Source organism: Vanessa cardui, chromosome 28 (genome assembly GCF_905220365.1).
Source record: "Vanessa cardui chromosome 28, ilVanCard2.1, whole genome shotgun sequence".
Classification (NCBI taxonomy): domain Eukaryota; kingdom Metazoa; phylum Arthropoda; class Insecta; order Lepidoptera; family Nymphalidae; genus Vanessa; species Vanessa cardui.
In genome coordinates, this window is record NC_061150.1 from 6096468 (window position 1) to 6122781 (window position 26314).

The 26314-nt window shown below is 37.9% G+C and overlaps 2 protein-coding genes across 2 annotated transcripts in view; one reads left to right on the top strand and one right to left on the bottom strand.

The window, feature by feature from the left end:
* Window positions 1-7266, top strand: part of LOC124541627 (exportin-7) — a 34721-nt gene extending 27455 nt beyond the window's left edge. Inside the window, exons 20-23 of the mRNA XM_047119551.1 lie at window positions 2500-2577; window positions 3710-3816; window positions 5720-5934; window positions 6977-7266. Of these exons, the coding sequence (XP_046975507.1) occupies window positions 2500-2577; window positions 3710-3816; window positions 5720-5934; window positions 6977-7076 (500 nt within the window). The 3' untranslated portion in view covers window positions 7077-7266. The remainder of the gene's footprint in view (window positions 1-2499; window positions 2578-3709; window positions 3817-5719; window positions 5935-6976) is intronic.
* A 9410-nt stretch (window positions 7267-16676) lies between these two features.
* Window positions 16677-26314, bottom strand: part of LOC124541560 (kinesin-like protein KIF3A) — a 30101-nt gene continuing 20463 nt past the window's right edge. The window contains exons 5-14 of the mRNA XM_047119479.1: window positions 26033-26232; window positions 25218-25415; window positions 24222-24352; window positions 23417-23469; window positions 22977-23104; window positions 22449-22525; window positions 21478-21658; window positions 20453-20689; window positions 17727-17846; window positions 16677-17135 (exon numbers count right to left, since the gene is read on the bottom strand). Coding sequence (XP_046975435.1) covers window positions 17037-17135; window positions 17727-17846; window positions 20453-20689; window positions 21478-21658; window positions 22449-22525; window positions 22977-23104; window positions 23417-23469; window positions 24222-24352; window positions 25218-25415; window positions 26033-26232 — 1424 coding nt within the window. The 3' untranslated portion in view covers window positions 16677-17036. The remainder of the gene's footprint in view (window positions 17136-17726; window positions 17847-20452; window positions 20690-21477; window positions 21659-22448; window positions 22526-22976; window positions 23105-23416; window positions 23470-24221; window positions 24353-25217; window positions 25416-26032; window positions 26233-26314) is intronic.

The window sequence follows — 26314 nt, forward strand, 5'->3', positions numbered from 1 at the left end:
TCTACTTTCTCTATGGACAAACAGACATCAAACGTGTTTTTAGCCACACATTTCCCGTTCCTACTTTCTCCATAGACAAACAGACATCAAACGTGTTTTTAGCCACACATTTCCCGTTCCTACTTTCTCCATAGTCAAACAGACATCAAACGTGTTTTTAGCCACACATTTCCCGTTTCTACTTTCTCTAAAGACAAACAGACAGACAGACATCAAACGTGTTTTTAGCCACACATTTCCCGTTCCTACTTTCTCCATAGACAAACAGACATCAAACGTGTTTTTAGCCACACATTTCCCGTTTCTACTTTCTCTAAAGACAAACAGACAGACAGACATCAAACGTGTTTTTAGCCACACATTTCCCGTTCCTACTTTCTCCATAGACAAACAGACATCAAACGTGTTTTTAGCCACACATTTCCCGTTTCTACTTTCTCCATAGACAAACAGACATCAAACGTGTTTTTAGCCACACATTTCCCGTTTCTACTTTCTCTAAAGACAAACAGACAGACAGACATCAAACGTGTTTTTAGCCACACATTTCCCGTTCCTACTTTTTCCATAGACAAACAGACATCAAACGTGTTTTTAGCCACACATTTCCCGTTCCTACTTTCTCCATAGACAAACAGACATCAAACGTGTTTTTAGCCACACATTTCCCGTTCCTACTTTCTCCATAGACAAACAGACATCAAACGTGTTTTTAGCCACACATTTCCCGTTTCTACTTTCTCCATAGACAAACAGACATCAAACGTGTTTTTAGCCACACATTTCCCGTTTCTACTTTCTCCATAGACAAACAGACATCAAACGTGTTTTTAGCCACACATTTCCCGTTTCTACTTTCTCCATAGACAAACAGACATCAAACGTGTTTTTAGCCACACATTTCCCGTTTCTACTTTCTCCATAGACAAACAGACATCAAACGTGTTTTTAGCCACACATTTCCCGTTTCTACTTTCTCTATGGACAAACAGACATCAAACGTGTTTTTAGCCACACATTTCCCGTTCCTACTTTCTCCATAGACAAACAGACATCAAACGTGTTTTTAGCCACACATTTCCCGTTCCTACTTTCTCCATAGACAAACAGACATCAAACGTGTTTTTAGCCACACATTTCCCGTTCCTACTTTCTCCATAGACAAACAGACATCAAACGTGTTTTTAGCCACACATTTCCCGTTTCTACTTTCTCCATAGACAAACAGACATCAAACGTGTTTTTAGCCACACATTTCCCGTTTCTACTTTCTCCATAGACAAACAGACATCAAACGTGTTTTTAGCCACACATTTCCCGTTTCTACTTTCTCCATAGACAAACAGACATCAAACGTGTTTTTAGCCACACATTTCCCGTTTCTACTTTCTCCATAGACAAACAGACATCAAACGTGTTTTTAGCCACACATTTCCCGTTTCTACTTTCTCTATGGACAAACAGACATCAAACGTGTTTTTAGCCACACATTTCCCGTTCCTACTTTCTCCATAGACAAACAGACATCAAACGTGTTTTTAGCCACACATTTCCCGTTCCTACTTTCTCCATAGACAAACAGACATCAAACGTGTTTTTAGCCACACATTTCCCGTTTCTACTTTCTCTACAGACAAACAGACATCAAACGTGTTTAAGCCCATAGAAGAGATATTTCATGGGGGTTTTTTTATTAGGAAATATTTTTCATCGGCATACTTTATAGTCAATGAATTGGTTAAGTACAGCAAAACAGTAACAGTAACAGTCTGTAAATTTCCCACTGCTGGGCCTTCTCTCCCTTTTTTAGGAGGTTTGGAACATATCCCACGACGCTGGTCCAATGCAGGATGATGGAATGCACGTTTGGTAGATGCAGGTTTCCTCACGATGTTTTCCTTCACCGCCGAGCACGAGATGAATTATAAACACAGATTAAGCACATGTATACTCAGTGGTGCTTGCCTGGGTTTGAACCCGCTATCATCGGTTAAGATGCACGCGTTTGCAATATTACGTCCCTTGTAGTGGGCACTGTTAGGCGGTAGAATATATGATGAGTGGGTGGTACCCGAGAAAGCTCTGCCACAATGAATTACTATTTAGTTGTATTGATGATGAATGAGGTAAATGAGGAATTAACAGGCTTTTATTGTTGTTTTTTTATGTTATTATAGGTTGGCGGCCGAGCATATGGGCCACCTGATGGCAAGTGGTCACCACCACCCATAGACAATGAAGCTGTAAGAAATATTAACTATTCCTTACATCGTCAATCTGCCACCAACCTTGGGAACTAAGATGTTATGTTCCTTGTGCCTGTAGTTACACTAACTCACTCACCCTTCAGGCCGGAACACAACAATACTGCGTACTGTTGTTTTTCGGTAGAATAACTGATGAGTGGGTGGTACCTACTCAGACGGGCTAGCACAAAGCCCTACCACCGAGTAAATTGATAGTGAGTTGAGTTATTATTGATCTATGTATCGTTCACAGACACAAGCGTGTGTACGGGATGCTGTGCGACGCTGGACCACATCGTCACTTATCTCTTCAAGCAGCTCGTGCAAAAGTGTAAGATTTCATATACATATATATATATATATATATATATATATAGTAACATAAATGTCTGCGGACACACAAGTGTGTATTATTTATTCTTTAACTCTCATAATATGAGATGGTGAAATAACACAATCAAAAACGGTTCAGGCGCCAGAAAAACAGCTTTTGTGCTTTGTGGAGCTTATTTTAATTGATCATCAATTAGTAAGTGTACTGCTTCTACATTGATGGACTTTGAGTTTGCTAATAGTGCTATTACTTTCTATTCTATAATAAAATTCCGCAGAAATATTTAACTTTGCCGTTTCGTAAATTCAAATCGTTTGTAAAAAATACATTGGTAACAAAGGCATATTATTGGATACAAGATTTTATAGATGATAAAAAAGCGTGGAGTACTAATACCTGTTGACTTCCAAGCAGGATATATTAATTTAAATAATTGTATTTAACTAACATGACTTTGTATTTTTTAAATGTTGAAAAAGAGTAACTACCGAGTGTCTTGCCGGTTCTTCTCGGTAGAATCTACTTTCCGAACCGATAGCTTTTACTATCATTATCATTACACAGTATAAAACAAAGTCACTCACCGCTGTCTGTCCCTATGTATGCTTAGATCTTTGAAATTACGCAACGGATTTTGATGCGGTTTTTTTAATGGATAGAGTGATTCGAGAGGATACATTTTGTATACATGGACAATATAGTAAAGAAACGCTGATAATTCTAGAAGTTGACGTGATGTCGTATATAAACAAATTCTGTAGTATATTTAGTATCAGTATTGCACCCGTGCGAAGCCGGTCGCTGGTAGATTTTTTTTTTATCGGTTGGCGGACGAGCATATGTGCCACCTGAAGGTAAATGGTCACCATCGCCCATAGACAATAACGCTGTAAGAAATATTAACTATTCCTTACATCGTCAATGCGCCACCAACCTTGGGAACTAAGATGTTATGTCCCTTGTGCCTGTAGTTACACTGACTCACCCTTCAAACCGGAACACAACAATACTGCGTACTGTTATATGGCGGTAGAATAACTGATGAGTGGGTGGTACCTACCCAGATGGGCTTGCACAAAGCCCTACCACCGAGTGGTAGTTACGATGAGTACTGTGTGTTCCGTTACAGCGAGTAACAAGGTGCCGAATCCGAGACAGCCGCCGCCGGAGACGAGCAACATGTTCATAGAGGTGCTGCAGCGCCGGCCCGAGATCATGCAGCAGCTGCTGGCCACGGTGAGTGGTGACGTCACCAGCACCACCATAGGGCTCTGACTGACCGGCCAAGTGGTGACGGTGATAGGGCTCTGACTGACCGAACTAGCAGTGACGGTGATAGGGCTCTGACTGACCGAACTAGCAGTGACGGTGATAGGGCTCTGACTGACAGAACTAGCAGTGATGGTGATAGGGCTCTGACTGACAGAACTAGCAGTGATGGTGATAGGGCCCTGACTGACAGAACTAGCAGTGATGGTGATAGGGCCCTGACTGACCGAACTAGCAGTGACGGTGATATGGCTTTTAAATAAAACTAGTTATAAAGGATTTTAATCGCGTATATTAATTATTTAGTAGACTGGGTCAGTCTACCCGTGACCGCGAACGCTGTAAAGTGCTCGAAACGTCGGGATGTTAAAAATAATTAATATACGCGATTCAAATCCGTTATTACTAGTTTTATTTCAATGTGTAATAATCGCGAAATTTTAAGACAACATTATGTGATAGGGCTCCTTGTAAACTGTGTCATATGCAAAGTAGGCTATTTGACGATGCGAAAAATAAAGTGTCAATTACTGTAATGAGTATTTTTAGAACCAGAAGTAGGAAGTAGGTTCTAAAACAACATCATCAACAACAACAGCCTGTAAATTCCCACTGCTGAGCTAAAGGCCTCCTCTCCCTTTGAGGAGAAGGTTTGGAACATATTAAACCACGCTGTTCTAATGCGGGTTGGTGGAATACACATGTGGCAGAATTTCTATGAAATTTGTCACATGCAGGTTTCCTCACGATGTTTTCCTTCACCGTAGAGCACGAGATGAATTATAAAGACAAATTAAGCACATGAATCAGCGGTGCTTGCCTGGGTTTAAACCAGCAATCATCGGTTAAGATGAACGCGTTCTAACCACTGGGTCATCTCGACTCAAATTTAAAAAACTTAAAGTTCTAAAACAATTATCTTTAATTTAAAATAACAATCAACCTACCACAATAGAAAAACATTTAGTCTACAACACAAATGACCATCAATGATCACATTACACCGTAATAATTATATTCGTCAACTACGAATCTCCCGCCTTTTTTTTTTAAGGGAAGTTGTGTGACTTGACGCAGATGTTGTTTGTTTATTCCAACAGTATATATTATGAGTTTAAAAATGGTTATTTATTAACGAACGTTGAAAATAATAACTAATTTATTCAGAAATCCATAAATAACAATGCATTTTTTTAAACGTTCGTCGCGTGACACAAAACGCCCCTCATTGGTCGGGCTTATGACGTCACTTGCTCGTTAATCTCGTTTGCCTGTTATATGTGGATTATATGTACCACAGATTACAATACAGGCAAGTGACGTCACCAAACTCATTACAACAACAAATATATTATGAGTTTAAAAATGGTTATTGATTAAGGAAAGTTGAAAATTATGTTATATTAATTTATTCAGAAATCCATAAATAAAAATGCAATTTTTTGAAAGTTCGTCACGTGACACAAAACGCTCCTGATTGGTCGGGCTTATGACGTCACTTGCTCGTTAATCTCGTTTGCCTATTATACGTGGGCTAAATATACCACAGATTACAATACAGACAAGTGATGTCACCGATCTCGTTTGCCTATTATATGTGGGCTAAATATACCATAGATTACAATACAGACGAGTGACGTCACCAAATCCATCCATCCATGTTAATTCCCCACCGCTAGGCTGAAACGCTCCTGATTGGTCGGGCTTATGACGTCACTTGCTCGTTAACCTCGTTTGCCTATTATACGTGGGCTAAATATACCACAGATTACAATACAGCTAAGTGACGTCACCAAACCCATTACAACAACATCAACAGCCTGTTAATTCCCCACCGCTGGGCTGGTATGTTATAGTCGCCTTTCTCCAGGTGCTGAATGTGGTGATGTTTGAGGAGCGCTGCAACCAGTGGTCGATGTCCCGGCCGCTGCTGGGTCTGGTGCTGCTAAACGAGGAGCACTTCGGGCGCCTTCGGGCCGAGCTGATCGCGCAGCAGCCGCGCGACAAGCAGGTGCAGCTCGCGCACTGGTTCAACGGCCTCATGCAGGGCATCGAGAGGAATCTGCTGTCGAAGAACCGGGACCGGTGAGAATCTAGATCGTCTACCCTCTTGGATCCTATGGTCATTTGCGGGCGAGCATATGGGCGTCTACCTTTTTTTTTCATGTTATAGATTAGCGGGCGAGCATATGGGCCACCTGATGGTAAGTGGTCACCATCGCCCATAGACAATGACGCTGTAAGAAATATTAACTATTCCTTACATCGTCAATGCGCCACCAACCTTGGGAACTAAGATGTTATGTCCCTTGTGCCTGTAGTCAAAGTCAAAGTCAAAGTCAAAAACCTTTATTCAATATAGAAGCATTACACTTTCTTATTGATGGTCAATTGAAACACTGCCACCGGTTCGGAAAGAAAATACTCTGACCTGAGAAGAACCGGCGAAAGAAACTCAGCGGATTTTTTTTTTTTTTGTTTGTCTTATGTATTATATAAATAAACAATTTAATATGAGATGAAATAGCCAGGAGGCGATCGTATCATTCCCAACTAATACTTCTTGGGCGGTCATTTTGGTTTATATCGTGTCTTTTTTTTTAAATTGGATTATTTAATAATAAAAATATTATCATTCCTTACACTCATGTACAACAAAAACAGCAGCCTGTAAATTCCCGGGTTGTTGGGCTAAAGGCCTCCTCTCCGTTTGAGGAGAAGGTTTGGAACATATTCCACCACGCTGTTCCAATGCTGGTTAGTGGAATGCACATGTGGTAGAATTTCGATGAAATTAGACGCATGCAGGTTTCATCACGATGTTTTCCTTCACCGCCGAGTACGAGATGAATTATAAAGACAAATTAAGCACATACATTTTGTGGTTCCTGTCTGGGTTTGACCGCAATCATCGGTTAAGATGCACGCGTTCTAATCACAGCGTGGTGGAATATGTTCCAAACCTTCTCCTCAAAGGGAGAGGAGACCTTTAGCCCAGCAGTGGGAATTTACAGGCTGTTGTTGTTGTTGTTTGACTTTAGAATATCTGATGAGTGGGTGGTACCCACCCAGACGGGCTAGCACAAAGCCCTACCAACAATTCAATATTTTTTTTTATCAATTTCAGATTCACGCAAAACCTGTCGATGTTCAGGCGGGATATAAACGATTTGTTAAAGGGCAGTTCGGTCACGACGTCGTCTGTGAACGATATGATGACGTCGTAACCACAGACGATATCGCACGCGTGGTGATCGCGATAACTGACACAGCCCCGCGGCTCCGCACAACACGAGTGCACAATATTGTGATGTGACGCCGGAATGTGGTATTTGAATTGACGTTCTTATTTAAAAAAAAAAAAAAAAACAGATAATTAATTGTGGCTGTATACTTGGTTACCTTTGCGTTGTTTTTTTTTTTATTTTAAAAATTGAGTTATTAAGTAGATTTAAATTTGGATTTTAAGTGTAATTATTGTTGTTATTATAATGCAATCGAATTTGGATTTTTGAATTTAAATATAGAATGAAATATTTTTAATACGAATCATAGACAATTTAATGAATTTAAATTAAGAATTGTAAACGATACAAATACCACATTTTGTCTGTGTTTAATTTATAACTGATAATGTTGTTAGTGAATGTTTTAAGGGAATTGTTCCAAATCTATCCCACTAGTGCCCACTAGTGGGCATCGAGTCTATGATAATTTGTATGTAGTGTAACGAGAACGTTCCAATATAAATATATGATCCGTGTATATAGATTCATGAAGTAAAAACGTAATATCTATGGCGTTTAAAGGACCAGCGTTTACTGAGTAGTTAAAATAGTGTAATTATTTGTCTATGGCAATAGATAACTTACCACACGATCTCCAGTCTTGGTTTATTGGCAAGCGTAATATAAGCTATCTCTCTCTTTCACGACCAAACCGCTGAACCGATTTCGATGTGATTGTTTTGAAGCAAAGTTGAACTCCGAGAAAGGATAAGACAATAAAATACGTATTATGTGATCTATAATAACTCTGTTTTAACATAAACAGTTATTAATAAATATATCTTTATTTATAATACAACACTATTACTTTTAACTACGTATATAAGTGAAGTTTTACTTCAAAACTTCCGATAACACAGTGGCGGTTTTACCAATAGGCTAAGTATGGAGCCTAGGGCGGCTTTAGAGGGGCGGCAAATTTAACCCAAATTTGTTATTGCCTTACAGGAATAAATTATTAAATAACGTATAATTATATGTATACACATTACGTCCGTAATCCGTATACTCGTCACTGCATAGCGGGTTGGAAAAATAATCTAGTAACTGGCAGAAATATCACCTAGTTTATAATCACACTAATAACGGGAAAAAACCGATGTAATGAGGACGATAGAACACAAATCATAAATGTTGCAAAAAAAGTATGGGCGGCAAAAATTTAATAGCCTACTAGCGGCAGATTTGTAAATCCGACACTGTGATAACACCTTATCATGGACTATTCAAGCTCTCGACCAATGATATCGCGTCATTTCAAGGTCAACGCTCTCCTTTCTTCTGATTGGTCGTTGCTCTTTTGTATTCAAATTGTCAATGTTTATGATTGGATCGCTTTCGTTAAACTACTTGTAATTCGAATGATTATGATGTACTGTGTTTTTTTTTCAAACTGGAACGGTATAGAGATGTCTGTTATCTTATCTCGTAGAGTAAGAGATAAATACATAAATAGGGGTGTTTTTATGAAGAAATATTTCATGGGTTTTTTTAGGAAGTATTTTTCTTTGTCATACTTAATAGTCAAGTGTGTTGGTTAAGTACAGCAAAACAGTAACAGTAACAGCCTGTAAATTTCCCAATGCTGGGCTAACGCCTCCACTCCTATTAAGGAGAGGGCTTGGAACATATTCCACCACGCTGTTCCAAAGCGGATTTGTGGGGTACACATGTGGCAGAATTTCGATGAAATTATACACATGCAGGTTTCCTTACAATGTTTTCCTTCACCGCCGAGTATGAGATGAATCATAAACACAAATTAAGTAGATATATATTCGGTGCTTGCCTGGGTTTGAACCCGCAGTCATCGGTTAAGATGCACGCGTTCTAACCACTGGGCCATCTCGGCTTTCAGAGCAGCAAAAGTTTTACTCAAATAAAACAAGTAAATGTTAAAACGTCGTAAGTGACAATATTGTTTGTATAATAAACAACCTAACTCAGCTTACTTAAGGTAACTTATTCCGAAACGTCATAAGACCTCTCCATATCGTTCCAGTGAAATCAAGCCGGTTTGAGTCCTACGTCACAAAATAACAAACAAATCCGTATATGACTGTCGTTTGTTCGAAATAACTACTGTAATAATGTATAGTACGACACAACTTAGATGCAGCGTCGTCAAAATTCGTAAAACCGATCACATCCGAATTGAGTACGCTGTCCCAAATTATCAATATTTATTTCTCATGTGAATATAATCTTTATACAAACGTAATAACTTGTAATATCGTATGACCAAATATATTCGTCAATTTGACGCGTCGATTTACACGCACTCGCCGTCTCGGGTCGAACGCTACATCTAAGGTGTGTCGTACTATATTTATTTCTCGATTGTAACGTAGCTGAACACCCTGTATCGTTTAAATAGTTTATTTATTTAAGTTTGGACTAGAGATGAGATGTATATAGTATATAGGGTTTTGAAAACCTGTAATATTTGAAGTTGGTTTACTTGGGAATCGAACTCATGATAAATATATGGAGGGGGGGATTATTTTACAATAATTGGGTTCGTTACAGGACGACAAAGATCGTTATTGATCCTTGAATTTTATAATTGAAGCAAACTAATTAATAAATGTTAAGTAAAGGTATTTAAAAGCATATACTTTTTCATTAGATATAAATGTACAGTCGGGGTAAGAAAAGGTTCGTCACCTTAAGATCTATTTTCGCGTGCCCAGTACGAGCGATAATATGCTTTACCGATCGAGAATATATGACACTGACAGACATATTTTGACAATTCAGTAGAAGATCATCATTCTCCTGCCCTTATCCCAATTCTATTCGGGGTCGGCGCAGCATGTCTTCTCCTTCCATACTTCTCTGTCAGACGTCATCTCACAAGTAACATTCTCTCTAACCATATCGTCTTTCACACAATCCATCCATCGTTTCCTTGGTCGTCCTCTACCTCTATATCCATCCACATTCATGCTCAAGGCCTTCCTCACAATATGTTCCTCATTCCTCCGCATTACATGCCCATACCATGATAGCCACCTTCCACATAACTTCTCGACCAAGCCACATAGACACAATTCAGTAGAAGATATCACATCTAATTTGAATTTGTAACGACTAATTACGTCATTAAAAAGGTTTCACGTTGATATAAAACTAGACGCAGTCCAAAGATGTTACACTATTTTGAACCAAGTTATCGTACTGTGTAAGTTTAATTTTATATGCAGCTGTCAGTTTAGTGCGTTAAATAACTTTATTCAATATAGAAGAATTACACTTTCTTATTGATGGTCAATTGAAACAGTACCACCGATTCGGAAAAGAAAATACCCTGACCTGAGAACCGGCGAAAGAAACTCAGCGGGTTTTTTTTTGTTTGTCTCATATATTATATAAACAATTTAATATGAGATGAAATAGCCAGGAGGCGATCGTTTAATTCCCAAGGTGTGCTATCGATCATAAACTCATTAATTGTATAATAACCTTTTGCACACACGCGTTCCTTAATATATATTTTTTTTAAATTTAGTTTAGTTACTTACAAAAGGCAGTAAGAGATTAACACTTGATAAAGGAATTAATTTGAAAACTGACGAAGGTTTTCTTACTCTGACTGTACGTTGTTTAAGTAGCGTTACCAAAAAAATTTCGGACATTTTAAATCGTCGTCTTACATATTTATATTTTTATTTTATTATTATAGGTAGGTCTGGGTAGGTTCTGTCATCAGATATCCTACCGCCAAACAGAGGTACTCAATATTGTTGAGTTACTGTTTGAGAGTGAGTGAGCCAGCGTAACTACAGGCACAAGGGACATAACATCTTAGTTCCCAAGGTTGGTGGCGCATTTTTGACTTTAGGGATGTCTAATATTTCTCACAGCTTGTTTGATATATTTAATGATGACGACTACATACCAACAGTTAGGCCATTTGCCTGCCTACATACATTCATAAAAAATAATACACACTAGTATATCTCATCCCTAGTTCAAGCCCCGTTCATCCGATTGATTCAATTAATTGTACAGTTGTTATTGGCAATCTTTTGTTAATATTTCTGGCACGTTCAAATAACAACTGGCGTGCCAGTCGTATAGTATATAAAAGTGACATTGAAATGTAAATAATCTAATCATTAATTGAATTTAAGCATACGGTTAATTCTAAATGTTGATAGTATAAGCTGTTTCGGAGTTTTATGTAACGAACGGATGCGTTCACGATTACTTTCGTTATTGACGCGTTTTGTTATTAATAGTTTATTTAACAGTATTTTGATTTAAAATTTATTTCTGGAAAATTTATAAATGGTCAGAGATTGATGAAAATAACAGGTTGGCAGATCTTATCTTTATTTATTGTGAAGTAGCTCCTTCGAAATGAATTATGAACAGAAATTAAGCACGTGAATATTCAGCTGCGCTTGTTTAGGTTTGAACCCACAATCATCGGTTAAGATGCTCGCGTTCTAACCACTGCGTCATCTCGACTCTGTTTCAAGCGAGTTGTGCCAATAATACAGTCCTCGCCAAGGCCCACTCGACAGGGAACATACATCACACGTCAAAATCATACAATGGATAGTAAATGTCGGAATACGACTATTCGCGAATTCATAATTGTTTTTTTCAAGATCTTTTAAAAATGTTTATGCTGGGAATCGGACTCGTGATAAAAAGGGGGGGGGGGGATATTTTACAATAAATGGGTTCGTTACGCGACGACAAAGGTAGAACATCGTTATTGATCCTTTAATTATTTCAAAATTTAGACGAATAATAACGCATCAGCTGTCATCAGTGTCGAAGCTGTTAATGGTCGGAATGGTATAATAGTTACACATGACAAGGTCCAAGGTTGAAATCTGTATGTTAATACAACTTGGTTTCAAATAGGTTTCGTATAGCTTGTTATGGCTGATATGAAGATATGGCTCGGTGTGAATGTGTAGGTATAGTACGACACAACTCAGATGTAGCGTCGGCAAAACTCGTAAAACCGATCACATCCGAATTGAGTACGCTCTCCCAAATTATCAATATTTATTTCTCATGTGAATATGATCTTTGCACAAACGTAATAACTTGTAATATCGTATGACCTAATGTTAGCCAATTTGACGCGTCGATTTACACGCACTCGCTGTCTCGGGTCGAACTGACGTGAGAATCTATAGCGATGAATAGCGTCGAGTGGCGTGATAGGGAGCTGTTTCTATTGGTTGTGTGAATAAGCAGTAATCGGTTTCATTGCATTTTCCGGTACTACATCTAAGTTGAGACGTACTATATGTATAACAAGTTGCGTAGTACTTGGGTAATTTCGTACTCTGATTTAATTTTAAAGAATATTCATTTTCTCATTCAAAACAAACAGTTACTTACACGAGAAAGCACATATAAAAAATAAGCGAAAATTTTGAAGCGCTATGAACGCTCGAACTGTGTTCATTGAAGTTATGTTTCAGATTATATGTTATAGCATGTTCTTTACATATAACAGACCGTTACCCATTGTGATTAGATTTTTGAATATATCGGATTTTTTTTTGTTGCTTAATTCAAAGCTACATAATGATTTATTTGGGGTCAATTTTATTTTTACAAATTTTCTCTATATATATGTTTTATCCTCCCCAATATTTTGTTTTAGGTAAGTTATCAACACACAAACATAACATCCTATTCGTATATATAATAATAAAAATATAGATAATGAATGAAATTCTATCGTCTTAAGTGGAATACGTGTTATAATAAAATTGATATTGTTTTTCGTTTTATTTCGAATGTAAATAATAGAGTTATTGAGTGTTAGAGAACGTGGAAATAGAAAAAGAAAGTCATAACGAGTGCGTGTATCGCTGAATGTTCTATCTGTCAAAGATTTCGCGCCAATTTTTGTTGACAGTTGATATGTCACTTTTGACAGATGTCATTTAAAAAGGTTTTAATGCAGATGAATTATTTTTTATTCATTGATTGGTGTTTCTTTTATATTGTGATTGATATGAGTTTTATTATGACGTTTGTGTGTTAAGTTGGATTGCATGATATTTGTTTTAAGGAGATCGTAAATTCGTTTAAATCGAAGAGAATCCAGCGTCACTACTCGAAGTTTCTCTGAGACATTAATCTGTTTTTGAGGTGACCAGAATATTTGTAAGACGTACAGTAGGGTGACATTAAAGCGTTGAAAATGTTCGGACACGGGACGGATTAATCGTCTATTCAAAACAAGTGTATATATATTAAGCATGCGTCCGACATCCGCGATATATCGAAACTAATCTAAAGTCGGATGTCGTCGGAACATCAGATGTGTGAGAAAGAGATGAAACGGATGTGGTATCGAAGTCGGTTTAATATTCGCTTCATCTCTTTCTCACATATGGGTTATTGTAAAGTTAAAGAGAGATAAAACGATTGTTTCATGAGTGTAACGATATTCATAGTTTGACTTTTGATTTTAGATTAGTTTCGATATATCGGACGCGTGCCTACAGTGGAGACGGCCACCCGTCCGAAGGGCGGTAAGCCAGTGAGCGCAGTCAGTCAGCGCAGTCAGTCAGCGCGCGAGGCGCCGAGTGTACGATATTTATAAAACGTTGTTTATGATTTAAGTCTGACCGGTTTCCTATAATATTACGCGGTACGTTTGAGCGACGTTGTACATAGTTGAATAAATTGTGATTTGTACAAAGATACGTGTTGTTTTATTCATTCTGAAAATCCACTTCTAGCTACCTTGTGTGTTGTTTTTGTTAAAGTATAAGTCATAAAATTTTAGGAAATTACTTTCTACAGTATTTTTACTTCATGGAACTTTTGCCAGAGCATTTACATACCTTCTAATTGTGGACAGAACGACATAAATAAGGATAAAAAAGTTATAAAATAACTTTTTTAGTAGTAGTAGCAGCAGTATCAGTAGCAGCAGCAGCAGCAGCAGCAGTAGTAAAATCATTTTTTTAGTTAGTATAGTTTATAGTAGATATTGAAGTTTCACCATGAAAATTTTTGTGGCTTTTGACCACCTAGATTTGGTCACTGGCTCGCCCTCAACACTTGAAAGTCAGTAGCTTATAGTATTTCGACGTAATGTTTTCTGTGACTATACCTAAAACCGAATAGTGTCCTGCGAAATACGAATTCATATGTTAAAACAAATCAGTGTACATCCAGATCCGTAATAGTACACCCATAACATACCTGCTTCTAACAGACTGGGTTGCCAGTGAAAAAAAATCTACAGAAACACTCAATAATTTTATATGCCCGATCTGGAGGTTGAACCCCAAGCCTTGCCTCTAGACCATCGAAAAAGTCCGTAATAATATAATGTGGTATTTTTGGTGGTGAAAAATAAATTATGAATTTTGATTAAAGCTAATATGTGTAAAAATTTACAAAAATATTTCGATTTTGTATCATGAAAGCGTATTATTATTTTATCTTGTGTTAAGAGAGTAACCTCAGCCTTCAATACGGTATTATGACATTTGATTCTATATCATAATTTATATAACATATTATTGCATATTATGAATATAGCAGGAGCTTTTGAATTTACTTTATTATTTACAATTATTATTGTAATTAATTGATCAATAATTTGTAAAACTGTAATTAATATTATTTTATATGGCATAACATTTAATACTGGCGTGTAACACTATTTCTTATTTTAAATATGATTGAGCTGTCATTAGAAAACAATTGGACGATAGCGTGGCATTGTAACAAAGGATAAAGAGATTGGAGCATCATTTGTGAAACGATAATATTATTTTGGCCACCCCGAACTACTTAAATTACACATGTTAATATTAAGAGTATATCACGTGACCTAAAACTTAGCGGCCATGGTGTGACGTCATATAGGCAAAAACTGTCATTTCAATATCATCTGGCACTTTGAAAAACAACTCACGCACACCAATGACGGCGATTGTAACACAAAATATCTACAGCAGTTAACGTTGAATGAGCCGCTCGTATACATATATACAACTGTAGTTTTTATTAATGTGACGTCATCAAAATGACTGACAGCGTTTCTTGCGGCAATGAATAAGGTTTAAAATTTAGTTTTAAAGCCAGAAGACGTGTTTATTTGGCCGAATTATACTGTTTTGCGTCTTTATATTAGGAAAATTTAAATTGTTATGTTTTTTTTTAAATACAGTAGAATACCCTATTTGAAAATTATATTAATAATAAGTAGTAAAATATAATCAAATTTATTTATAAATAATGATTTATCTAAATTTTCTTACGAAATAAAAAAACAATTGCATACAATATATTTATTAAAAAATTCATGACATATTTATGTTTGCAAAATATACACAAATATATAATTTCGTCACAGATTATATAACATCTTCCCTTCTACAATAGTCTTTAACGTCTATCACTGGAATGCGACTAGCACAGTTTAATAAAAGAATTAATACATTTTATTATTAGTTATATTAAGGAGAGTCTTCACTAAGAGCAATGACGGTTTGTAAATAATATTAATGTGCTCTGTAATCATAATTGTGAGATAAATTAATTTTCTCGAATTACAACTCTTAGTAACGAGACGTTGATGATATTAAAACAATAGGCTATTTGACTGGTTTTTAAAATCCATTTTATATTATTTAGTAGAAGTTAAGGAACCCAGTAAAAGTTGATTTTTCTATTTCTAATACATATTTGCCGAAAAATATCATATTAAAAAAACGCTACTTGGACAATATGGCGCTGCAATGGGGTCGGTGAAGTCACTTCCCTGTATTTTAATCTGTGGTTCATATAGTATGTTACAAGAAAGTGACTTCATCATAAGTCACGTGACAAACGTTTGAAAGATTGCATTTTTATTTATGGATTTTTGAATAAATTAAGTATTATTTTCAACTTTCATTAGTCAATAACCATTTTTAAACTCATGATTACAATAATTTACAATTTATTTTTCGCATTGTCAAATAGCCTATTGTCAACAGTTACAAACACATTTTAAAAACAGATAATACAAAAAAACGTTCCCGCCAAAATGTTACCACAGTGAAAAACTATTTGGTTTGATGTAGCCAATACGAGCAGGTCTTCAATTGTCACAGCTCTTCGGCGTTCCGGCCACAGTCCATTAAATAACTTTGGTTTTCTTATGGGTAAAACGCTTCACCTAACCGTAGTGTATGTAACACCGAAGACACGTACCTTGTAATAATGGAGTGTGCTCGGAACGAGGCTGATAGATTTCTTTTCTACGCTTAATCAGTTATTGCGGGGAGCAGCGTTGCCAATGTGTGGGGAATTCCCCAAATTGCGGGAAGTCGCAAGTCGATCTAGGATTGGCGTAGGGATTGTCGTATGTGGGGAAAATGAGGGGAATTTGTACTTATGCGTTTTATACCAAAACGATCGGTAATTGATTGTTTACCCGTTGTTTAGTTAGTACAAAAATTGACCAGTCTGATTCAACGAAAAAAAACAAGTTAGTCAGTAACCATTGCCAGTCTGATTTTACGAAATTTACCTCGAAAATTTGATTTTATCGTTAGGAACATAACATACGATAACATGATATTTTTCCTTTATTTCTGTGTGGGGAATTGGGACATTTGTTTTCCCCAATTTGGGGAAGTTCGCTAAGATTTTTGGGGAATTAGGTGAATACACATTGGCAACCCTGGCGGAGAGGTGCACATGTAATAGTGTCCTCGCTGCCTCTGCATCAGAAGCCTACATTTGTACAAATTAGTAGATGGTGTTTTTAAGAATCAAGAAATAAATAAATGGTTTAAAAAATAACAAAAAAAAAACAAGCAAATAATACTGAGATTTTTAGTAAATATTAAATGTGAAGCGTAAGTATAGAGATCATTGTGTCAAAGTAATGAGGTTGGTGCCGGAGCGCTAGCGCGCGGGGCGGGCGGACAGCGGGCGCGCCAGGCGGCTGGCGGAGCGCGCGCTGCCGTACGACAGGTAGCGATCCGACAGGTCGGGCGCCTCCGTCTGCGGGGAAGGGGAGAGGGAACTTTCTGTACTAAAAATTGCTTGATAAAACTCTAAAACTATGCCGAACGTCGGGTTCCGTAGCCTTTGAAACTGGTGTAAAAGTATCAAATTCAAAACTGACCACATTATTTATCATAATGACCACACTCTTTAAATGTTTTGTTTTTGTTTTTTTTTTGTTTTTATGGAATAGGTTGGCGGACGAGCATATGGGCCACCTGATGGTAAGTGGTCACCATCACCATTAACTATTCCTTACATCGTCAATGCCACCAACCTTGGGAACTAAGATGCTATGTCCCTTGTGCCTGTAGTTACACTGGCTCACTCACCCTTTAAACCGGAACACAACAATACTGAGTACTGTTATTTGGCGGTAGAATTACTGGTGAGTGGGTGGTACCTACCCAGACGGGCTTGCACAGAGCCCTACCACAAAGAAAAAATAACTTTGCTTTTAATTAGAGGGGGGGGAGGGTCCTGGATTAGCCTTAAACAGCTGTAATTAATTCGAGATATATAAAGATGTATATATTTTTTCAATATAGATTATAAAGTTTTGTGTCGGAATAAAAAAAGGTGACATACGTGAGTGTGCGGCCTATGCGGCGGCAGCCTGGGCGCCATGTTGTTTCCGGTGTACGCGACGCACTTCACTTGCCACTCGCCGAGCTGCTCGTTCCAATGGACGTATTGCTCGATTAACGCCTACAAATATTAAATATATAATAAATAGCTGAAACGGCATAGTAGTTATTTAATTTTAACTGATGATTTGGGGTTCCAGCACAGATGCAAATGATCCAATGTGTTAGCTATCATTTAATATATAGTCTGTGTCATTTTTCTCGCTCTGCTGTCAACCTAATGTCAAATAAAACGTTATTCAAAAATCAAAAAATGCTGGTTTATATGTAAAGTACGAGGCGTGTTCAAAAAGTATCGCAATTTTTGTGTTTCTTTCAAAAAATATTTATTTCTTTATGAATACATATTTTGTCCCCTTCAAAGTATCTCCATGAGATATTATACACTTGTGCCAACGGTTTTTCCAATCTTCGAAGGACTTCAAAAAGTCTATTTTTTATCTTCTTCAGCTCCTCCTTCGATGCCGTCCTTATCTCGTCAGCGTAACGTCGTCCTTTTATGGGCTTTCAGTTTAGGGAACAAGAAAAAGTCACAAGGGGACAGATCTGGGGAATACGGTGGCTGCGGCATCACTAGTGTGTTGTTTTTGGCCAAAAAGTCGCGCACAAGCAACGATGTGTGAGCAGGGGCGTTATCGTGGTTCAAAAGCCAATTTTTGTTCTTCCACAAATCCGGGCGTTTCTGGGATATTGCTTAGCGCTAATTGCGCATAACTTGCAGGTAATATTCCTTATTGACCGTTCTACCCTGTGGCAAGAACTCATGATGCACCACGCCCCTGCAATCGAAGAAAACTTTCACATTCGACCGTACTTGGCGCGCTTTTTTCGGTCTTGGTTCGTGCGGCAGCTTCCATTGAGATGATTGAGCCTTGGTTTCCACGTCATAACCATAAACCCACGATTCGTCGCCAGTTATGACCCTATGGAGCAAATTTGGGTCGTCGCGGACAGAGTCCAACATCTCATTAGCAAAGTTCATGCGATGCTGTTTTTGTTCGCAATTTTGGTACGAATTTCGCGGCGACCCGTCTCATGCGCAAATCATTGATAAAAATATTTTTTTCTAAAAAATTACACCGACTTCAAAGTGATCACTAAAAAGTAATAAAATAATTTGATTTAAACACGTAATATTGAAATTTTTTATTTGTTGATTATTTCTTTAAAACTTATATGGGACTACTTCTGGAGCATGATATACCAAACAATAACATAACAAAATAAGTGTTTAGTGAACCTGTACTTCTCTTCATAAAAGCTACGAAGAGGAGTATAAATTCATATATTAATGTTGAAAGAACTATTTCCTTACTCCTAGTAATTGAGGACTTACACCTTCCGCCATCAGCTCAGAAGTATAACATTACGATTGCCAGAAGCAAATGCCAATATAACTTCAGAAAATATGTAAAACACGGTACATGTGCCTATAAAATTTGAGGGTTCCGCTCGATTTCTCCAGGATCACATCATCAGACTCTGATATCCTCATCATGGTACCATTCCAGGAGTATTTTCTTTCTAACTAAAGAAAAATCATCAAAATCGGTTCATAAATGGCGACGTAATCGGCGAACAAACCTAAAAAAATATATATACTGGTCGAATTGAGAACACTCCTTATTTTGATGTCGCTTAAAAATCGAATGGCACGAGCCAATTGATATGTTTAGGTCCTCGGCAACTTCTTTAACGGTGATACGATGATTGGCCAATATCATTTTCTCCACTTCATTAATTTTTTCATCTGTTGTTGAAGTACTCGGGCGTCCGGCACGCACTCCATCGTTCACATCTTCTCGGCCTTCTGAGAACATTTTGTACCACCGATAAACGTTGCTTCGGTCCAAGGTAGCTTCTCCATATACCACAGTCAACATTCGGAATGTATCCGCGCACTTAATTTCGTTTTTCACACAAGATTTGATACAGGTTCTTTGATCCATTTTTTTAATACGTAAAAATCGAAGACGATCCAAAACACGTGCAAGCAAAACAGCTATCAACAATTAAGTGAACATTCAAAATGGCCGAGCTTGTTGCGTAAGTGAGAGACATGAGTACCAACATAAAGCCACAAAAAGATCGAAATTCGAATACGTAACCCGCGAAAATTCAAAATTCGCGATACTTTTTGAACACACCTCGTATTAGGCAGTTTGGAGTTTTATATTTTAAATGGTAAGTGATCACCACTGCCAATAGATTTTGCGCTGTACGAAACTATGATAACGATGATTTTACAATTGGAAAAACTATTTAAAAAAAATTAACAGTAGAACACAATGCTATAAAGACTAAAATTGTCAATGAACCGCAAAGGGAATGAATAGACAGAAGAGAGGGTGGTACAAACACAAACACAGTGGTTAGCAACATTACCACTAAGCGATCGTATCACAGAAACACTATTAATAGTTGTGACTTCCAATACAAAAAAAACCATGCCCAAAATAAGTTTAAATCTAGTCTAATACTATAAATGGGAAATTAACTCTATCTATCTCATACGCTGTAACGACTAAATCACTAAACCGAATTTGATAAAATTTGAGATGAATCTATCAATCAATCGAGAAATAGGGTAATTTTTATATCTAACCTGGCAACCCCAAGCGAAGCCTCCATTAATATTTCACAGATAAGATAATTTAAGTCACTAACTTGGTACTCCTTGGGTATGTACGCGTCTAGCACCAAATCTGCGAGCTGCAACTCTCTCCTGAGAGCACGAACTCCATCCAGGATCCCCTCCATCTCTCTCTGCTGTTCCCGCTGCTGGTCTGCGAGCTCAGCCTTGGCTGAGTTCAGCAGCTGCACCGCTCGCTTCAGCTTCCTTGTCTTCGCTGCATTTTCCTCTTGCAGGCTGGAGTAGCGTTCTTCGAGGTCTAGGCGTTCAGCCTGGAAGTGTTCCCATGGGTAATGAGTTCATCCACATGTACCAAATCGGCCAAGAAGCGTACGTGGAACTTATACCAACTGTACTGCAAATGTACTATCTACCCCCAAAACACATGCCCTCTTTTTGGGCGCCAGTTTTCCAATATGGCGCCCAAATATTAAAAGAAAAATTAACAATATCACTTTCTGACTTATTTTGCTATCATAATAGTTGTATAATACAATAAAGACAATTGCATGTTGCGGAGATGAGAATGCTGAGAGGAATGTGTAGTGTTACGCGAATGGATAGAGTAAGGAATGAGTACATAAGAGGAAGTTTGAAAGTGACACCGATAGCCGAGAAGTTATGTGCGTGTAATGCGGAGGATTGAGGAACATATTGTGAGGAAGGCCTTGAGCATGGATGTGGATGGATATAGAGGTAGAGGACGACCAAGGAAACGATGGATGGACTGTGTGAAAGACGATATGGTTAAAGATATGTTACTTGTGAAATTCCCTGTCAGACGTCACCATCATCCATAGACCATGACGCTGTAAGAAATATTAACTATCCTTACATCGTCAATGTGCCACCAACCTTGGGAACTAAGATGTTATGTCCCTTGTGCCTGTAGTTACACTGACTCAGCCTTCAAACCGGAACACAACAATACTGAGTACTGTTATTTGGCGGTAGAATAACTGATGAGTGGGTGGTACCTACCCAGACGGGCTTGCACAAAGCCCTACCACAAAGTAAGAATAAAGTTTATTTTGATTTTGATTTTTAATGTCAATAATACCTCTTTCTTCTGCAAGTCCTCTTGGAGACGGAGCTCATTGAGTTTCCTGAGTTCCAGTTCCCCGGCCGCTTGTTCCAGCAGACGGCGCTGGGCGTCCGCTTTGTCCAGAAGGTTCTCTCCCCCCACCAGCACTTTGGACTCCAGGCGCTGTAACTTTTCTTTCAGCTCTTCCTGTTGCTTCCTGGAAGATAATTTTTGAATGCTCATATGACTTTATTGTATATTTATATACTATTATTATTATTTATATATTTTTATTATAGATAATGTATATTTATTTTATGGATACTATATGTATTTATTTAATTTGTACTATATTTATATATTTTTATTATAGATAATGTATATTTATTTTATGGATACTATATGTATGTATATTGTTATGTATTGTCAATTACTAATTCGCCTTCATAGTTTTCTGTTTGATCTGAAGGTTGACTGGCAGAGAATGCCTTCAGGCATTAATCCGCCTTTTGTCCCATTTACTTTATGATGGTCAATAAAGCATTCAAATAAATAGTAATAGGATAGGCATAACGTACGCCTTTTGTCCCATTTACTTCTTGGTGATCAATAAAGTATTTAAATAAATAGTAATAGTATAAGGCCTCCTTTCTTTGTGAAGTTTGTAGTTGGGAGCATATTCCACCACGCTGTTCCAATGCTTGTTGGTAGCTATACGTGTGGCAGAATTTCGTTGTAATTAGACATATTACAGGTTTCCTCAAGATGTTTTCCTTCACCGCCGAACACGATGCTCAAGGTACTACTTGCCTGGGCTTGAACTCGCAATCATCGGTTAAGATGCACGAGTTCTAACTACTGGATCATCTCGATTACATTTTCTTTACCTTTATATTTGTGCCGTGTCTTAAATAAACATATTTATCTCTCTTCCTCTCCAGCTATCTCTTTCTTTCAATCTTTAAACGGACATGAGTGTTTTTTGTATAGTTAATGTTCCTACTCACTTTGTCCTTTGCAACTCTGCTTTCTTCTCTTCGAGGACCTTACGGGCGAGATGGGCTTTCTCGCGACTAATTTTCTCCTGAAAAAATAATAAAAAGTAACACCCTGAAAATTTCCCACTGCTGGGCTAAGGCATCCTATCTCATTAATCCTCCAATGCCGGTTGGTGGAATGCACTTGTGGCAGAATTTCTATGAAATTAGACACATGCAGGTTTCCATACGATGTTTTCCTTCACCGACCACGAGATGTATTATAAGACCTTGTCCAACTTCAAAGTACTTTTGGTATTTTTTCTACATACATCTATGAATAAATTTAAAACATGTCGGAAAAAAGCAACTAGGGAGTTTTCATTTCAAAACTAAAAATATTTGAAAACATTTAATAAATGAACAAAAACATATAAATACAAGTTAAAATATAAAAAACAAATCCACCCGTGCGAAGCCGGGATAGGCCGCTAGTTTTAACTATAAAATATAATTTCAAAATATATGTGATTTAAATTATAACATAATTACACATACCTTCTCTTCTCTACGCATTTTCCGTCTAATTTTCTTCTCTTCTGGATCAAGTACATCAAGCTCGGGATCCGTTAGAGTGTCTTCTGATAATTCCTCTTCAGATATCTCTAATTCTTCTTCTTCTATCTCTATTTCACAAAAAATAAACACGTTAAACGTTTAAAACGCTTGTTTTTTTTGGCGAACAAGCATATGGGTCACGTGATGGTAAGTCACCATCACCCATAGACAATGGCGCTGTCATATTAACCATTCCTTACATCGTCAATGCGCCACCAACCTTGGGAACTAAGATGTTATGTCCCTTGTGCCTGTAGTTACACTGGCTCACCCTTCAAACCGGAACACAACAATACTGTTGTTTGGCGTGGGTGGTACCTACCCAGACTTACCACCAAGTAAAGTTGATAAGTCTTCAAAATAATGTCAGTCAAACTTACCGTTGGAATTTTCTTCTAGTTGTTTCTTCAGCTGATCGATTTCTTGTTGGAATCTGTGAAATATAAAAAATAAGATCATAATCGGACTAGCATAGGAACTGATGGTAAGTGGTCACCATCACAGACAATGGCGCTGTAAGAAATATTACTTATCCCTTCCAAGGCCAATCATTTTCTTAAATATTGGACAACATCACACACATTACTCTGATCCCAATGTCAGTAGCTAGAGCACTTGTGTTGTGGAAAATCAGAAGTAACGATACCACAAACACCCAGACCCGAGACAACTAATATCTGTGAAATAGTTTAACGGACTCCGTGGTCGAGTGGTGTGTACACCGGTTTTCATGGGTACGCCACTCCGACATCCCGGGTTCGATTCCCAGCTGAGTTGATGTAGATTGTGCCGTCAGCACATCGCCTTTTTAGTTGTACTCCATATTTGGCATGACGAAATCATAACAATTTATTGTTAGATTATTATAATACATTAATCAGTCAGTCAGTACAGGGTACTCAAACAATTGTGACATGTCGTTAATAAAAATATATTATTCCTTCGGTCTTTGAGTATTGGCTAGCCTCATACCTGGATCCGTCTCTGAATATTATATGCCTCAGTATCTCAATATAGCCTACACGCTAAAAGATTATCATTAGTTTTCTATGTTGTCTCGGGTCTGAGTGTTTGTACCGTCGTTACTTCTGATTTCCACAACACAAGTGCGTTAGCTGCTTACATTGGGATCAGAGTAATGTATGTGATGTTGTCCAATCTAAATAATAATTAAGTGTAGTGTACCTGGTGAGCAAGGCGTCTCCCGGTTCGCTGTTGATATGCGTCTTGTTCTCGATATTCTTGGCGCGGTTCGCATAGCGAAGCGTGCTGATGGTTTCCACGTAGTTCGAGTCAGCCGGACCGACCGTTGCTATCTATTCACAGAGTTAGAAAACCTCCGTCAGTGACGCAGCTGGGTCAGGAAGGGTCCAGTGCATAGAAAAAGAATCGGGCCCTTTACCATCCCTCTTTAACTAATAATAACCCTTTAAAAGTATAGATATCAAATAAGAAATCTTGTTTGTGCGCAGGGTCGTGTTTTTCTAGCTTCAAAAGTTTACGGTTTAGTTTAGAATGCCCCCTGAAATCCGGCAAGTAAACGTATTTATTTTCCTGAAAATCATCATCATCATCCTCCTGACCTTATCCCAATATTATTCGGGGCCGGCGCAGCAAGTCTTCTCCTTCCACACTTCTCTGTCAGACGTCATCTCACAAGTAACATTCTCTCTAACCATATCGTCTTTCACACAATCCATCCATCGTTTCCTTGGTCGTCCTACCTCTATATCCATCCACATCCATGCTCTAAACCTTTCTTACAACATGGTCATCATTCCTCCTCTTTATAAGTCCATACTAAGAAAGCTAGTTTCCCCTATAGTTTCGAATTTTTTGTTTATTTTTTTGCCGATTAATTTTTTTTGGGAAAATCACATTTAAAGAACATTTTCAAACATAACAACAACAACAACATCCTGGGTTTGGAACATATTCCACCACGCTGTTCCAATGCGGGTGGAATGCACATGTGGCAGAATTTCTATGAAATTAGACACATGCAGGTTTCCTCACGATGTTTTCCTTTACCGAGCACGAGATGAATTATAAACACAAATTAAGCACATGAATATTCAGTGGTGCTTACCTGGGGTTGCTGCAATCATCGGTTAAGATGCACTCGTTCTAACCACTGGGCCATATCTGGAAATATGTATAATGGAAATATGAGATACTAACCATGACAGTCTTCGAGTTGCCTCCCAGGGAATCCTGCAGCAGTCTGGTCAGCTTCGAATTCCTGTAGGGTATGTGGGTCGACTTGCCATCGACCAGCGCCGAGATAACGTTGCCGAGAACTGACAGCGATTGGTTGATCTTAGTCGCTTCCTTCAGCCTCGTGCCTGTCGCTTGGGTCTTGCTTTGACGCTCCGAACCCTGGAAATTAGAACATACTCTATTTGAAACTTATGAAGGTTCAGTTTAGATTGAAATGAAATATCGTAGTTACGCCTTTTTATTAATAAGTTTATGCACGTCATTAATGTATTTTATGGGTAATATATCAAGTAGTCTGTATCGCTAGCAGAGCTTGAACATTTCCAATGCTGTCAACTACTAGACAACAAACGGACAAGTTGTTGGCCGTCAGCGAAAGCGTTCTCCACAGAGTGTTTATACGAGGCAGAAAATATTTTGAAAATCACGCTTTTTGGATTTTTGGATATCTAAGAAAAGGTCCCTTGTGCCTAATGGCTCAATACCCTTAAAACCAACAATGTTGAGCATTTGGTTTGGCGCTACAATATATTGTGAGTGGATAATGTCCAGACGTCGAAAGAAATCAAAATAAACTTTATTCAAGTTGCCTTTTACAAGTACTACGATTACGGTACGAAATGTAGATTTTCACGTGAAGAACCGACAAGAAACTCTGTAGGCTGTAGTTTTCCAACATTAAATGCTATACTTGATGTATCAATCTCTATGGGATATTTATTTTAATGGGATTTTTCCTAACTAGATAACTTATATTAAAGTAAATTAAACCTTACAGCCAAGTCAACAAGGTGCAATTTCCCGATCTTCACGTGCATCTTCCCATCAGACCCTCGCTTGCTGTTCTCCACCGTTATGGAGAAGATTGCGTGTGACCGTGAGCTCTCTATGTTCATGGCTGTGGCACCGATGTGTCTGTTCTTGTTGCCGACCGCCATTATCTTTTCGAGCTCGTCTGCGTTGTGGACTACGTACCCTGGAAACCAAATGCCAGATTTTGTTAAACCCAAAACCCTTAATCAAAAGTTGGAGTTACTTTTGTATAAGAACCCCCAAAA